The following is a 13,348-nucleotide window of genomic DNA, read 5'->3' as shown; positions in this document are numbered from 1 at the left end:
AGCATCACTCCTTCCAATGAATATTCAGGACTGATTTCCTTGAGGATTGACTGGTTGGATCTCCTTGCAGTCCAAGGGACTCTTTAAGAGTCTTATCCAACACCACAGTTCAAAAGCATCAGTTCTTTGGTGCTCAGCTTTATTAATGGTCCAGCTCTCACATCCATATGACTATTGGAAAAACAATAGCTTTGATTAGATAGAACTTTGTTGGCAAAGTAATGTCTCTGCTGTCTGGGTTGGTCTTCCATGGAGCTTTTCTTCCATGGAGCAAGCATCTTTTAATTTCATGACTGCCATCACCATCTACAGTGATTTTGGAGCCCCCCAAAATAAAGTCTCTCACTGTTTCCCCATCTATTTGCCATGGAGTGATGGGACCGGATGCCGTAATCTTTGTTTTTTGAATGTTGAGCTTTAAGCCAACTTTTTCACTCTCCTCTTACTTTCATCAAGAGGCTCTTTAGTTGTTCTCTGCTTTCTTCCATAAGGGTGGTGTCATCTGCATACCTGAGGTTATTTATATTTCTACCGGCAATCTTGATTCCACTTGTGCTTCATCCAGCCCAGCATTTTGCATGATGTACTCTGCATATAAGTTAAATAAGCAAGGTGACACTATACAGCCATGACATACTCCTTTCCCTATTTGGAACAAGTCTGTTGTTGCATATTCAGTTCTAAGTTTTGCTTCCTGACCTGCATACAGATTTCTCAAGAGCAGATCAGGTGGTCTGGTATTCTCATCTCTTTAAGAATTTTCCACAGTTTGTTGTGATCCACACAGTCAAAGGCTTTGCCATAGTCAATAAAGAGAAGTAGATGTTTTTCTGGAACTCTGTCGCTTTTTCAATAATCCAGTGGATGTTGACAATTTGATCTCTGGTTCCTCTGCCTTTTCTAAATCCAGCTTGAACATCTGAAAGTTCTCGGTTCACATACTGTTGAATCCTGGCTTGGAGAATTTTGAACATTACTTTACTCACGTGTGAGGTGAGAACAGTTGTACGGTAGTTTGAACATTCTTTGGCATTGCCTTTCTTTGAGATTGGAATGAAAACTGCCCTTTTCCAGTCCTGTGGCCACTGCTTAGTTTTCCAGATTTGCTGGCACTTTCAGTGCAGCACTTTCATAGCATCATCTTTTAGCTGATAGCTCAAAATAGCTCAACTGGAATTCCATCACCTCCACTAGCTTTGTTCGTAGTGATGCTTCCTAAGGCCCACTTGACTTCGCATCCCAGGATGTCTGGCTCTAGATGAGTGATCACATACATCATTGTGGTTATCTGGGTCATGAAGATCTTTTTTGTATTCTCCTGTGTATTCTTGCCACCTGTTCTTAATATCTTCTGCTTTTGTTAGGTCCATACCATTTCTGTCCTTTATTGGGCCCATCTTTGCATGAAATGTTCTCTTGATATCTCTAATTTTCTTGAAGAGATCTCGTCTCTCCCATTCTATTGTTTTCCCCTATTTCTTTGCAGTGATCACTGAGGAAGGCTTTCTTATCTTTCTTTGCTATTCTTTGGAACTCTGCATTCAAATGGGTATAACTTTCCTTTTCTGCTTTGCTTTTCACTTCTCTTCTTTTCACAGGGATTTGTAAGGCCTCCTCAGACAACCATTTTGCCTTTTTGCATTTCTGTTTCTTTGGGATGGTCTTGATCCCTGCCTCCTGTACAGTATCATGAATCTCTGTCCATAGTTCTTCAGGCACACTCTCTCTCTGACCTAATCCCTTGAATCTATTTCTCACTATCACGGTATAATCATAAGGGATTTGATTTAGCTCATACCTGAATAGTCTAGTGGTTTTCCCCACATTCTTCAGTTTAAGTCTGAATTTGGCAATAAGGAGTTCATGATCTGAGCCACAATCAGCTCCTGGTCTTGTTTTTGCTGACTTTATAGAGCTTCTCCATCTTTGGCTGCAAAGAATATAATCAATCTGATTTTGGTGTTGGCCATCTGGTGATGTCCACGTGTAGAGTCTTCTCCTGTGTTGTTGGAAGAGGGTATTTGCTATGACCAGTGCGTTCTCTTGGCAAAACTCTATTAGCCTTTGCCCTGCTTCATTCTGTACTCCAAGGCCAAATTTGCCTGTTACTCCAGGTATTTCTTGACTTCCTACTTTTGCATTCCAGTCCCCTATAATGAAAAGGACATTTTTTGGGGGGTACTAGTTCTAGAAGGTCTTGTAGGTCTCCATAGAACCATTCAACTTCAGCTTCTTCAGCATTACTGGTCGGGGCATAGACTTGGATTGTGGTGATATTGAATGGTTTGCCTTGGAAATGAACAGAGATCATTCTGTCATTTTTGCGATTGTATCCAAGTACTGCATTTTGGATTCTTTTATTGAATTTGAGGGCTACTCTGTTTCTTTTGAGGGATTTGTGCCCACAATAGTAGATATAATGGTCATCTGAGTTAAACTTCACCCATTCTAGTCCATTTTAGTTCTCCGATTCCTAAAATGCCGTTGTTCACTCTTGCCATCTCTTGTTTGACCACTTCCAGTTTGCCTTGATTCATGGACCTAACATTCCAGGTTCCTATGCGATATTGCTCTTTACAGCATTGGTCTTTACTTCCATCACCAGTCACATCCACAGCTGGGTATTGTTTTTGCTCTGGCTTCGTCTCTTCATTCTTTCTGGAGTTATTTCTCCACTGATCTCCAGTAGCATATTGGGCACCTACCACTGGGGAGTTCTTCTTTCAGTGTCCTATCTTTTTGCCTTTTCATACTGTTCATAGGATTCTCAAGTCAAGAAAGCTGAAGTGGTTTGCCATTCCCTCCTCCAGTGGACCACATTCTGTCATACCTTTCCACCATGACCCCTTCGTCTTGGGTGGCCCCACATGGCATGGCTTAGTTTCATTGAGTTAGACAAGACTGTGGTCCATGTGATTAGATTGGCCAGTTTTCTGTGACTGTGGTTTCAGTCTGTCTGCCGTCTGATGCCCTCTCTCAGCACCTACTGTCTTAGCTAGGTTTTTCTTACCTTGGATGTGGGGTATCTCTTCATGGGTTCTCCAGCAAAGGGCAGCCTCTGCTCCTTACCTTGGACATCGGGTAGCTCTTCTCAGCCGCCAGCCCTGAGCTTGGGCATAGGGTAGCTCCTCAAGGCTGCCGCCCCTGACCTCGGACGTGGGGTAGCTCCTCCCAGCCGCTCCTTGGACTTGGGATAGCTCCTCTCAGCCCTTGACCTTGAACGTGAGATAGGTCCTCTGGGCTGCCGCCCGCCCCTACCATGGACGTGGGGTGGCTTCTCTCGGCTGCTCCTGTGCTGTCGTGCAGCCACCAGATTATCAGATACCTTTGAAATTTAGTTAATTAGCTAATGTGACCCAGGGACCTAGTATATCTTCTTCCTTCTTACTTCCCAGAATAGATAATTTTCTTAGAGTTTCTGTGTCCCTGTTAGACCCTGAAATGCAATCTTAGAACAGCTAAAATGCTGTTCTACTGCCTCTCTGCAGATTCTGAGCAGTTCTACTGCTTGCAGAGGTTTGGTTAAAATGATTAGTTATGTGAGGAGTACAGATTTGCTAATGTCACTCTACAGTGTCATAGACGAAGGTATTGCTCAGTTAGTGAAAGTGAAAGTCGCTCAGTTGTGTCCGATTCTTTGCAACCCCATGGGCTGTACAGTCCATGGAATTCCCCAGGCCAGACTATTCAGGTATGAAGTAAATCAAATCCCTTAAGATTATACCATGGAAGTGAGAAATAGATTCAAGGGATTAGATCAGATAGACAGAGTGCCTGAAGAACTATGGATGGAGGTTTGTGACACTGTACAGGAGGCAGGAATCAAGACCATTTCAAAGAACCGGAAATGCAAAAAGGCAAAATGGTTGTCTGAGGAGGCCTTACAAATAGTTGTGAAAAGAAGAGAAGTGAAAAGCAAAGGAGAAAAGGAAAGAAATACCCATTTGAATGCAGAGTTCCAGAGAATAGTAAGGAGAGATAAGAAAGCCTTCCTCAGTGATCACTGCAAAGAAATAGGGGAAAACAATAGAATGGGAAGACTAGAGATCTCTTAAAGAAAATTAGAGATACCAAGGGAACTTTTCATGCAAAGATGGGCCCAATAAAGGACAGAAATGGTATGGACCTAACAGAAGCAGAAGATATTAAGAAGAGGTGGCCAGAATACACAGAAAAACTCTACAAAAAATATCTTCACCACCCAGATTGTCAACAATAGTATGATCATTCACCTAGAGCCAGACATCCTGGAATGCGAAGTCAAGTGGGTCTTAGGAAGCATCACTACGAACAAAGCTAGTGGAGGTGATGGAATTCTAGTTGAACTATTTCAAATCCTAAAAGATGATGCTGTGAAAGTGCTGTACTCAGTATGCCTGCAAATTTGAAAAACTCAGCACTGGTTACAGGATTGGAAAAGGTCATTCCAATCCCAAAGAAAGGCAGTGCCAAAGAATGCTCAAACTACTGCACAATCGTATTCATCTCATGCTAGTAAAGTAATGCTCAAAATTTTCAAAGCCAGGCTTCAATGGTATGTGAATCATGAAATTCCAGCTGTTCAAGCTGGTTTCAGAAAAGGCAGAGGAACCAGAGATCAAATTGTCAACATCTGTTGAATTACTGAAAAAGGGACAGAGTTCTAGAAAAACATCTATTTCTGCTTTTTTGACTATGCCAAAGCCTTTGACTGTGTGGATAACCACAATGTATGGAAAATTCTGAAAGAGATGGGAATACCAGACCACCTGACCTGCCTCTTGAGAAATCTGTATGCAGGTCAGGAAGCAACAATTAGAACTGGACATAGAACAACAGACTGGTGCCAAATAGAGCAAGGAGTACGTCAAGGCTGTATATTGTCACCTTGCTTATTTAACTTATATGCAGAGTACATCATGAGAAATGCCAGGCTGGATGAAGCACAGGCTGGATTCAAGATTGCCAGGAGAAATGTCAATAACCTCAGATAAGTAGATGACAGTACCCTTACGACAGAAAGTGAAGAAAAACTAAAGAGCCTCTTGATGAAAGTGAAGGAAGAGAGTGAAAAAGTTGGTTTAAAGCTCAACATTCAGAAAACTAAGATCATGGCATCTGATCCCATCACTTCATGGCAAATAGATGGGGAAACAGTGGAAACAGTGTCAGACTTTATTTTTGGGGGCTCCAAAATCACTGCAGATTGTGACAACAGCCATGGAATTAAAAGACGCTTACTCCTTGCAAGAAAAGTTATGAAAAACCTAGATAGCATATTAAAAAGCAGAGACATTACTTTGTCTACAAAGGTCCGTCTAGTCAAGGCTGTGGTTTTTCCAGTAGTCATGTATGGATGTGAGAGTTGAAATATAAAGAAATCTGAGCACCAAAGAATTGATGCTTTTGAACTGTGGTGCTGGAGAAGACTCTCGAGAGCCCCTTGGACTGCACGGAGATCCAACCAGTCCATCTTAAAGGAAATCGGTCCTAAATATTCATTGGAAGGACTGATGCTAAAGCCGAAAGTCCAATACTTTGGCCACCTGATGTGAAGAACTGACTTATTGGAAAAGACCCTGATGATGGTAGAGATTGAAGGCAGAAGGAGAAGAGGACCACAGTGGATGAGATAGTTGGATGGCATCATTGACTCATTGGACGTGAGTTTGAGTGAACTCCAGGAGTTCGTGATGGACAGGGAGGCCTGGCATGCTGCAGTCCACGGGGTCGCAAAGAGTCGGACACGACAGAGTGACTGAACGGAACTGAAACCATGGCGGAGGTAATGAAGATAATGGTGACCTCCTTCAGAAGGTCCCATAAAGGCACTGCTATACTCAGTTCCCCCAACCCTGCAGAAGGCCACCACTGACCCAGGCCTCCTCCATAGACTCCTAGACACTCATGGGCAAGTCTGGGTCAGTCTCTTGTGGATCAGTGCTTCTTTCTGCTGGGTCCTGGTGCACACAAGGTTCTGTTTCTGCCCTCCAAGGGTCTTGTTTCCCCAGTCCTGTGTAAGTTCTGGCGACTCAATGGTGGGGTTAATGGCAACCTCCTCCAAGAAGGCATATGCCATAACCAAGTCTGCTGCACCCAGAATCCCTGCCCTGTGGCAGGCCAGTTTTGACCCTTACCTCCACAGGAGACACTCAGAGTTCTGTTTCAATCTCTTTGGGGTCCTTGGATCCTGGTGTGCAGAAGGTTTGTTTGAGTCCTCTGAGCCTCTCTGGCGGGTATGAGGTCTGTTTCTAAACACAATTTCGCCCCTCCTACCATCTTGCTGGGGCTTCTCCTTTGGCCTTGGACGTGGGGTATCTCCTCAAAGTGGTTCCAGGGCTGCGCAGTCACCACTCCAGCGCCTACCATCTTGCTGGGGCTTCTCTACCCTTGGACGTGGGGTATCTCTCACAGTCACTCTAGCACCATGCTAGTGAACAATTAAAAGTAGCCAAGTTTACCCAGGGTACTATAGGAGTTCAAGCTGTATATTATGAGGACTACATGAGGTAACAAAACCTGTCTCTTTCAGCTCTGTTTAGATCTTTTTGGCTTATTTGAAACCTGTTGTGTAGACTATCCACTGAAAGGATTGAAGATGTTAACTTTAAAATAAATTCACAAAGGTTTTTATTTTCACAGGAAATTAGAGAACCATTGTGTGTGCTCAGCAGCTCATTAATATTTGACTCTTTGCGGCCTCATGTACTGTAGCCCACCAGGCACCTCTGTCCATAGAAATTTCCAGGCAAGAATACTGGAGTGGTTTGCCATTTCCTACTCCAGAGCATCTTCTCGACCCAAGGGGCGAACCTGCATCTCTTGCATGGGCAGGCCGATTCTTTACTACTGCACCACCTGAGAACCATTATTTTATAATAAACACAAGCTTTTTCTGTACTTAACAAAAAAAGTAATGTTGAGTTTTCTCTCTTGAGATAAATGAGTAGTATGAATTTAGGTACAGAAGTATATGACCTTGTGATGGTGCCCAGTATTTTTATAATATGTTTTTGTCTTGATAATATTGTACATGTCTAATTGATACAAGTTAGTTAAGAGTATTCAGGTCTGAAATAAACTTTCTTACAATGACTGACAATTGTCTTAGCTCTTACTACTTTGAAGTTTTATTTAAGATACCTAAATTGGTTAACTAAATAACAAATAAAATATCTGCCCAGAGGAAACTAGGTCTTTAAGGAACTCTTACTCACTGCCATATCATTGAACCCAGCACACCATTAGGTACTCATTTAATATTGAGGCAGTCCATGATAATATAGAGTATCTGATCTGACACTATTAGTTTTTTCTTCCCTAAAAAAAGTTGCTGTATGGAAAAAAAAATCATATTATAAAAACTTATTTCAAAAGGAAATCCTGAAAGCAGGATTTCCCTGTGGTGCAGTGGGTAAGAATCTGCCTGCCATTGCAGGGGACAAAGGTTCAATCCCTGGTCCAGGAAAATTCCACATGCTGTGGAGCATCTAAGCCCATGCACAACAACCACTGAACCCATGGCTCTAGAGCCTGCAATCTGCTGGTACTGAGCCCATGCGCTGCAACTATTGAAGCCCATGCGCCTGTGCAAAGCAGCAAAGACCCAGTGCAGCCAAAAATAAAATATTTTAAAAAGAAGAAAGCAAGAAGAGATTGAGCAGAAGGAGAAGAGACAGACAGAGTATCAGATGGTTGGATGGCATTACCGACTCAATGGACATGAGTTTGAGCAAACTCCAGGAGATGGTGCCGGATAAGAAAGCCTGGCATGCTGCAGTCCGTGGGGTCACAAAGAGTCATACACGACTTAGTGACTGAACAACAAGACTATTATTACTCAGTACCATTGTATCACGATTGATTAATATAAAAATAATGGAATTCTGTATTTCGAAGAGTACCATTAAATAGAAGAACCTATGATCAAATCCAGATGCATATCAGAATTATCTTGGAATCTGCCTGCAATGCAGGAGACCCGAGTTTGATTTCTGGGTTGGGAAGATCCTCTGGAGGAGGAGATGGCAGTCTAATCCAGTATACTTGCCAGGAGAATCCCATGGGCAGAGGAGCCTGGCAGGCTACCATCCATGGGGTCGCAAGAGTTGGAGATGACTTAGTGACTAAACTATTACCACCACAGATGCCCAGGTATTTCTTTTTTTTCACCAGAGCTCCAGATACATTTCTAATGAGCAGCCATGTATAAAAACAACTGGACTGTATGAAGAGCTTTTACTTTTATCGAGTTTGTTTCACTTTTTCTATTTCATATTCAGTGCTCCTATTTCATTTATTTAATGTTTTCCAATTTCTCCATTTCTTTTTTTTTTATGTTCTTTCTCAAGCCTTTATCAAGTGTAGTAGAAAAACTTTTGTATACATATACATAAATAATAGGTATAATATATATTTTAGAAAACTTATGAATTTTTGCCTAACTAAAAAATTTGTGATATTTTGATTCTACTTGTTTGACTTAGTAAAAGTAGAAAGCTAGATTTGTAATTAAAAAAAGGTATATATGTATATATGCAGCAAGCAATAAAGGTTTATGCCACAGCACAGGAAACTATAGTCAATATTTTATTATATACTATAACAGAACATAATTTCAAAAATAATATGTGTGTGTGTGTATATATATAACTGGATCAAAAGTAAAAGAATTCTACTTTTTGAAATTTAGTAATGTTTACCTTTTTGCCAGTTTTTCTAAATGTAATGTACATCTTTGTTTCATTAAAAAAAAAAATCTTAAACTGCAAGTTTCACTAACATACCATGCATGTGACCTCATTCTGATTTTAATCTAAATCTGGTACCCCAGGGGGCTTTTTAGGTTCTTGGAAGGTTTAAGGGTGCTTTAAAAAGTTTTTGTTTAAATTAATTAATTGTGGGCTGCATTGGGTCTTCATTGTTGTGTGTGGGCTTTCTCTAGTTGTGGTGAGCAGAGGCTACTCATTGTGGTAGCTTCTCTTTGTTGCGGAGCATGGCCTCTGGTCCTGGATAGTTGCAGCACGTGGCCTCAGTAGTTGTGTGAATCTTCCGGGACCAAGGATTGAACCTGTGTCCCCTGCACTGGCTGGAAGGCAGATTCTTAACCACTGGACCACAAAAGAACCTCTGTAAAAGTTTTAAATGACCTAGGAGTACAATATTTGCCCTAACTTTAAAGGGAAGTGCAACAGCTATCCTAGAGGAGAGAGGTCTGTGGAACCCTAAGAAAAAGAGAAGAGAAAGAGAGAGGAATGGGAGGACATTTTCCTAAGAATTTTCTTACAGCTCTCTTCTTAGGAAGCTTTAGAGCTCTGAGTTTACCAGTTATGACAGTATTTTGGGCCTAGTGGACATCTCACCCCAGCATACTTTTGCTGCAGTATCTAAAATGCACTTTCTTCAATATGGTAACCACTGACCAACCATGGCTGTTTACAGTTGCTCATTAGTCACATTTCAGGTGCTCAAAAGAGCTAACTAGTTGGATAGTGTAGCTACAGAATATTTCCATCATTTTGGAAAGTTCTTTTGCACAGCACTAATCAAGATGAAAAAGTTATACAAGAAAAAGGAAGAGCTTTGTTGGGTAGAGATTAATATAGAATTGAAAAGGATATTTTCTTGACTTAGATTCTCTTAAGATTATGAATATCACCATATCAGTTGATATTTGGAACATTTCAGGCATTTAATTCTTATGCTTTTGCTTCCAGAGTAAAGTAAATAAATTCTGTAGTTTTATTTCAGGATTATACAAATTGGTATGTTTGAAATGAATTCACTTATAGAACAAGAGAGTAAAAGATGTGAAAAACAAACTTATGCTTGGGGCGGATGGGGAAGGGAGGGAGGGATAAATTGGGAGATTGAGATTGACGTAGATACCACTTTACATTAATGGATATCTAACTAGTAAAACCTACTGTATAGCACAGGGAATTCTACTCAGTATTTTGTAATGACCTATATGGGAAAAGAATCTTTAAAAAGTGGATATATTTATATGTATAACTGATTCACTTTGGTGTACAGCTGAAACGACCACAACACTGTAAATCAACTACCATGCAATAAAAAATTTTAAAGATAAAAATATTGGCATGTTTGTCAAGATGACTCTGAAAAATAGAATCTGTGAATTCATATTTCTGTCATACATTTGATTTCATTATGCTATCTTCTGAAGCAAATACTGGTTTAATAAGATTTTATTTCTTTGGTTTTCTTTGTTCTCATTAATTAAGCCTCTGAAACTTTGAGACTTTTAAGCTATTTAGATAAATCCTCATCTACTTCATCTGTCCCTCCACCCTCTCCCCACTTTCATTTCAGTTCAGTTCAGTCGCGACCGACTCTTTGCGACCCCATGGACTACAGCATGCCAGGCTTCCCTGTCCCATCACCAACTCCCGGAGCCTACTGAAACTCATGTCCATCGCGTTGGTGATGCCACTTTAGATAGCAGCAAATGAATGTTTTTATATTAGAAGGAAGTGTGCTCATTGTTTAGTTTCCCATTGCACCTTCAACATAAGAAATTCGGGGAAAATTTTGTAATACAGCAAAATGGTAAAGATTAATAAAATCTATCATTTTTCCCCAAAATGGAAGCTTTGTCATTTTTATTATATAATGTACTGATTAGAACAATAGGAAGTTAAAATGTGAAAAGAGCTCTCTTGATCTTCTTGAGAATACTCCTAGCACGTGACCTTTGAGTCAGAGGGTGACTGTTGGTTTATGGTAATGTGTACCTTTTTACTGTATTAGTAGTTTAAAGCAGAAAAGCACAATCTTTTCCGTTCATGTAAAAAAGGCATCTGATTATGTTTAACGTCCATTTTGATCATTTAAAAATCTCTTACTAAAATACTGAAAGATATTTCAATAAATATGCTAATTAACACATTTTTCTAATATTCAGCTGTTTTCCTAAAATGAACTGCCTTTGATCATGGTGTATTAATTACTATTTTAATCTGTCATTTGATTCTTATTGATACTATTTATTTAAAAATAGATTTGTTTGTTTTGCCAGGAAGAACTGAGAAGCTTTAGTTTGTTTCCTGAAACAATTGAAGAAGCATAGAATTTACCTGTTCCTTTAGGGTTTCATCTCCTTGTTTGATCCTAGTACTTTTGTAGGATGTAATTGTTTTTGGCTTTCTTAAATTTATGTAATAGATGTTGATTTATTCTCAATTTTCATATTTATCAGCATAGACTTACATCATTTTATTCTTCTGTGTCTATGGTAATAAATTATCTTATTCTTAATTTTGTTTTTGTATTTTCTTAGACTTATTTTCTGGAGAAGGAGATGGCAACCCACTCCAGTATTCTTGCCTGGGGAATCCCAGGAACAGAGGGGCCTGGTGGGCTACAGTCCTTGGGGTTGCAAAGAGTTAGACATGACTGAGCAACCGAGCTCACAGCACAGCCCTAGTTTATCATCTTTTTTCTTTTTTTTTTCCTGGAAAAAAAAAAAGGCTTTGAAATTGTTTATTAAAAAGAATGAGCATATACTTGCAGTGATTAATAGCAAATGATACTGTAGTAAAGCTACTAGGGTTTTTTTTTTTTTTTTCATTTATTTTTATTAGTTGGAGGCTAATTACTTTACAATATTGTAGTGGTTTTTGACATACATTGACATGAATCAGCCATGGATTTACATGTGTTCCCCATCCTGAACCCTCCTCCCACCGCCCTCCCCATCCCATCCCTCTGGGTCATCCCAGTGCACCAGCCCCTAGCACTTGTCTGGTGGATCCATCCTGGACTGGCGATCTGTTTCACACTTGATAATATACATGTTTCAGTGCTATTCTCTCAGATCATCCCACCCTTGCTTTCTCCCATAGAGTCCAAAAGTCTGTTCTATACATCTGTGTCTCTTTTTCTGTCTTGCATATAGGGTTATAGTTACCATCTTTGTAAATTCCATATATATGCATTAGTATACTGTATTGGTGTTTATCTTTCTGGCTTACTTCACTCTGTATGATGGGCTCCAGTTTCATCCATCTCATTAGAACTGATTGAAATGTATTCTTTTTAATGGCTGAGTACTATTCCATTGTGTATATGTACCATAGTCACACCAGTCAGGATGGCTGCTATCCAAAAGTCTACAAGCAGTAAATGCTGGAGAGGGTGTGGAGAAAGGGGAACCCTCTTACACTGTTTGTGGGAATGCAAACTAGTACAGCCACTATGGAGAACAGTGTGGAGATTCCTTAAAAAACTGGAAATAGAACTGCCATATGACCCAGCAATCCCACTACTGGGCATACACACCGAGGAACCAGAACTGAAAGAGACACATGTACCCCAGTGTTCATAGCAGCACTGTTTATAATAGCCAGGACATGGAAGCAACCTAGATGCCCATCAGCAGATGAATGGATAAGAAAGCTATGGTACATATACACAATGGAATATTACTCACCTTATTTTCAAAGAGCTAATTTGTCAGTTTTAATTAAATAAGTTTTTGTAAGTCAGTTTCCACTTTTTATCATTATGAATTTCTCTCTCTTCTAAAAAATTACTAATACCCAAATGGTTATTCTCCTTCAAATATGTTGCTTTAAGTAAAGGAAGTGACTTAAGAAGTGAAAATTGCTTATCTGTGATGTAGGCTTCCTACTTCCAAAAAATTGCAACACTTAATTGTAATATAGGTAGTTGCTTAAATAGAAATCATTAAGACTCCAGAAAAAGGATTGTGATAGACCAGTTGTAGGCTGTAGCTTTTCCTTCATTTGCATCATGGTCTTGTTGAAAGGATATTTTGAAAGAATTACTAGTGTATAGTGTCTTTTTTTTTTTTAATTTTCCCATTTAGAGTATTTTGGCATCATCTGGCAGTTTTTTTGCATAACTTCATGTATACTATCAACAAAGATTGGTTTCATAGGTTTTAATTTTCTACTTAAGGATCTTATTGTTTCACAGTAGATTGAGTGATGGGTAGATTTTTATATCAGTGGCATTTCAGAACATTAAAAATGTGAGAATATTAAACAAAGCTATATTTAGTCACATTAAATCAACTAACACACTTCTGTTTATTTATTGAGCTGTTCCTTTTGTGTTATATGTATTTTCTTATAAAATGTTTCCTTTAAGACTAAATTTAAGTACTTGATTTCCTTTGTAGGTATAAGCGTGTCTTTTCAGTTGGAACCCATGCGATTACTACATATAATCCCAATACCTTAGAAGTAACAAATCAGGTAATAATTTTAGAAGCTATTCGGTGTATGAACTCCACTTGAATTTTAAAAGCCAATGCTCCCTAGCCTGAAATCAGGCCAGGAAGGATAGAAATGTCAAATTTGAAAAAGATTAATATGCTTAT

The 13,348-nt window shown here is 39.5% G+C and overlaps 1 protein-coding gene across 2 annotated transcripts in view; it reads left to right on the top strand.

Moving 5' to 3' along the window:
• The window catches only part of DNAJC13 (DnaJ heat shock protein family (Hsp40) member C13), a 153,684-nt gene that overhangs the window by 33,150 nt on the left and 107,186 nt on the right, over positions 1-13,348 (top strand). For both annotated transcript variants that reach the window (XR_011487368.1, XM_070466748.1), the window contains exon 3: positions 13,148-13,223. Coding sequence is in view for 1 of the 2 variants with exons in the window: in XM_070466748.1 (XP_070322849.1) it covers positions 13,148-13,223 (76 nt within the window). In the remaining variant the exon portion in view is untranslated. The remainder of the gene's footprint in view (positions 1-13,147; positions 13,224-13,348) is intronic.

The sequence above is a fragment of the Odocoileus virginianus genome, chromosome 4 (assembly GCF_023699985.2).
Source record: "Odocoileus virginianus isolate 20LAN1187 ecotype Illinois chromosome 4, Ovbor_1.2, whole genome shotgun sequence".
Taxonomy (NCBI): Eukaryota; Metazoa; Chordata; class Mammalia; order Artiodactyla; family Cervidae; genus Odocoileus; species Odocoileus virginianus.
Note: the sequence above shows the minus strand (reverse complement) of the source record. Positions and strands in the feature narration are given on the sequence as shown.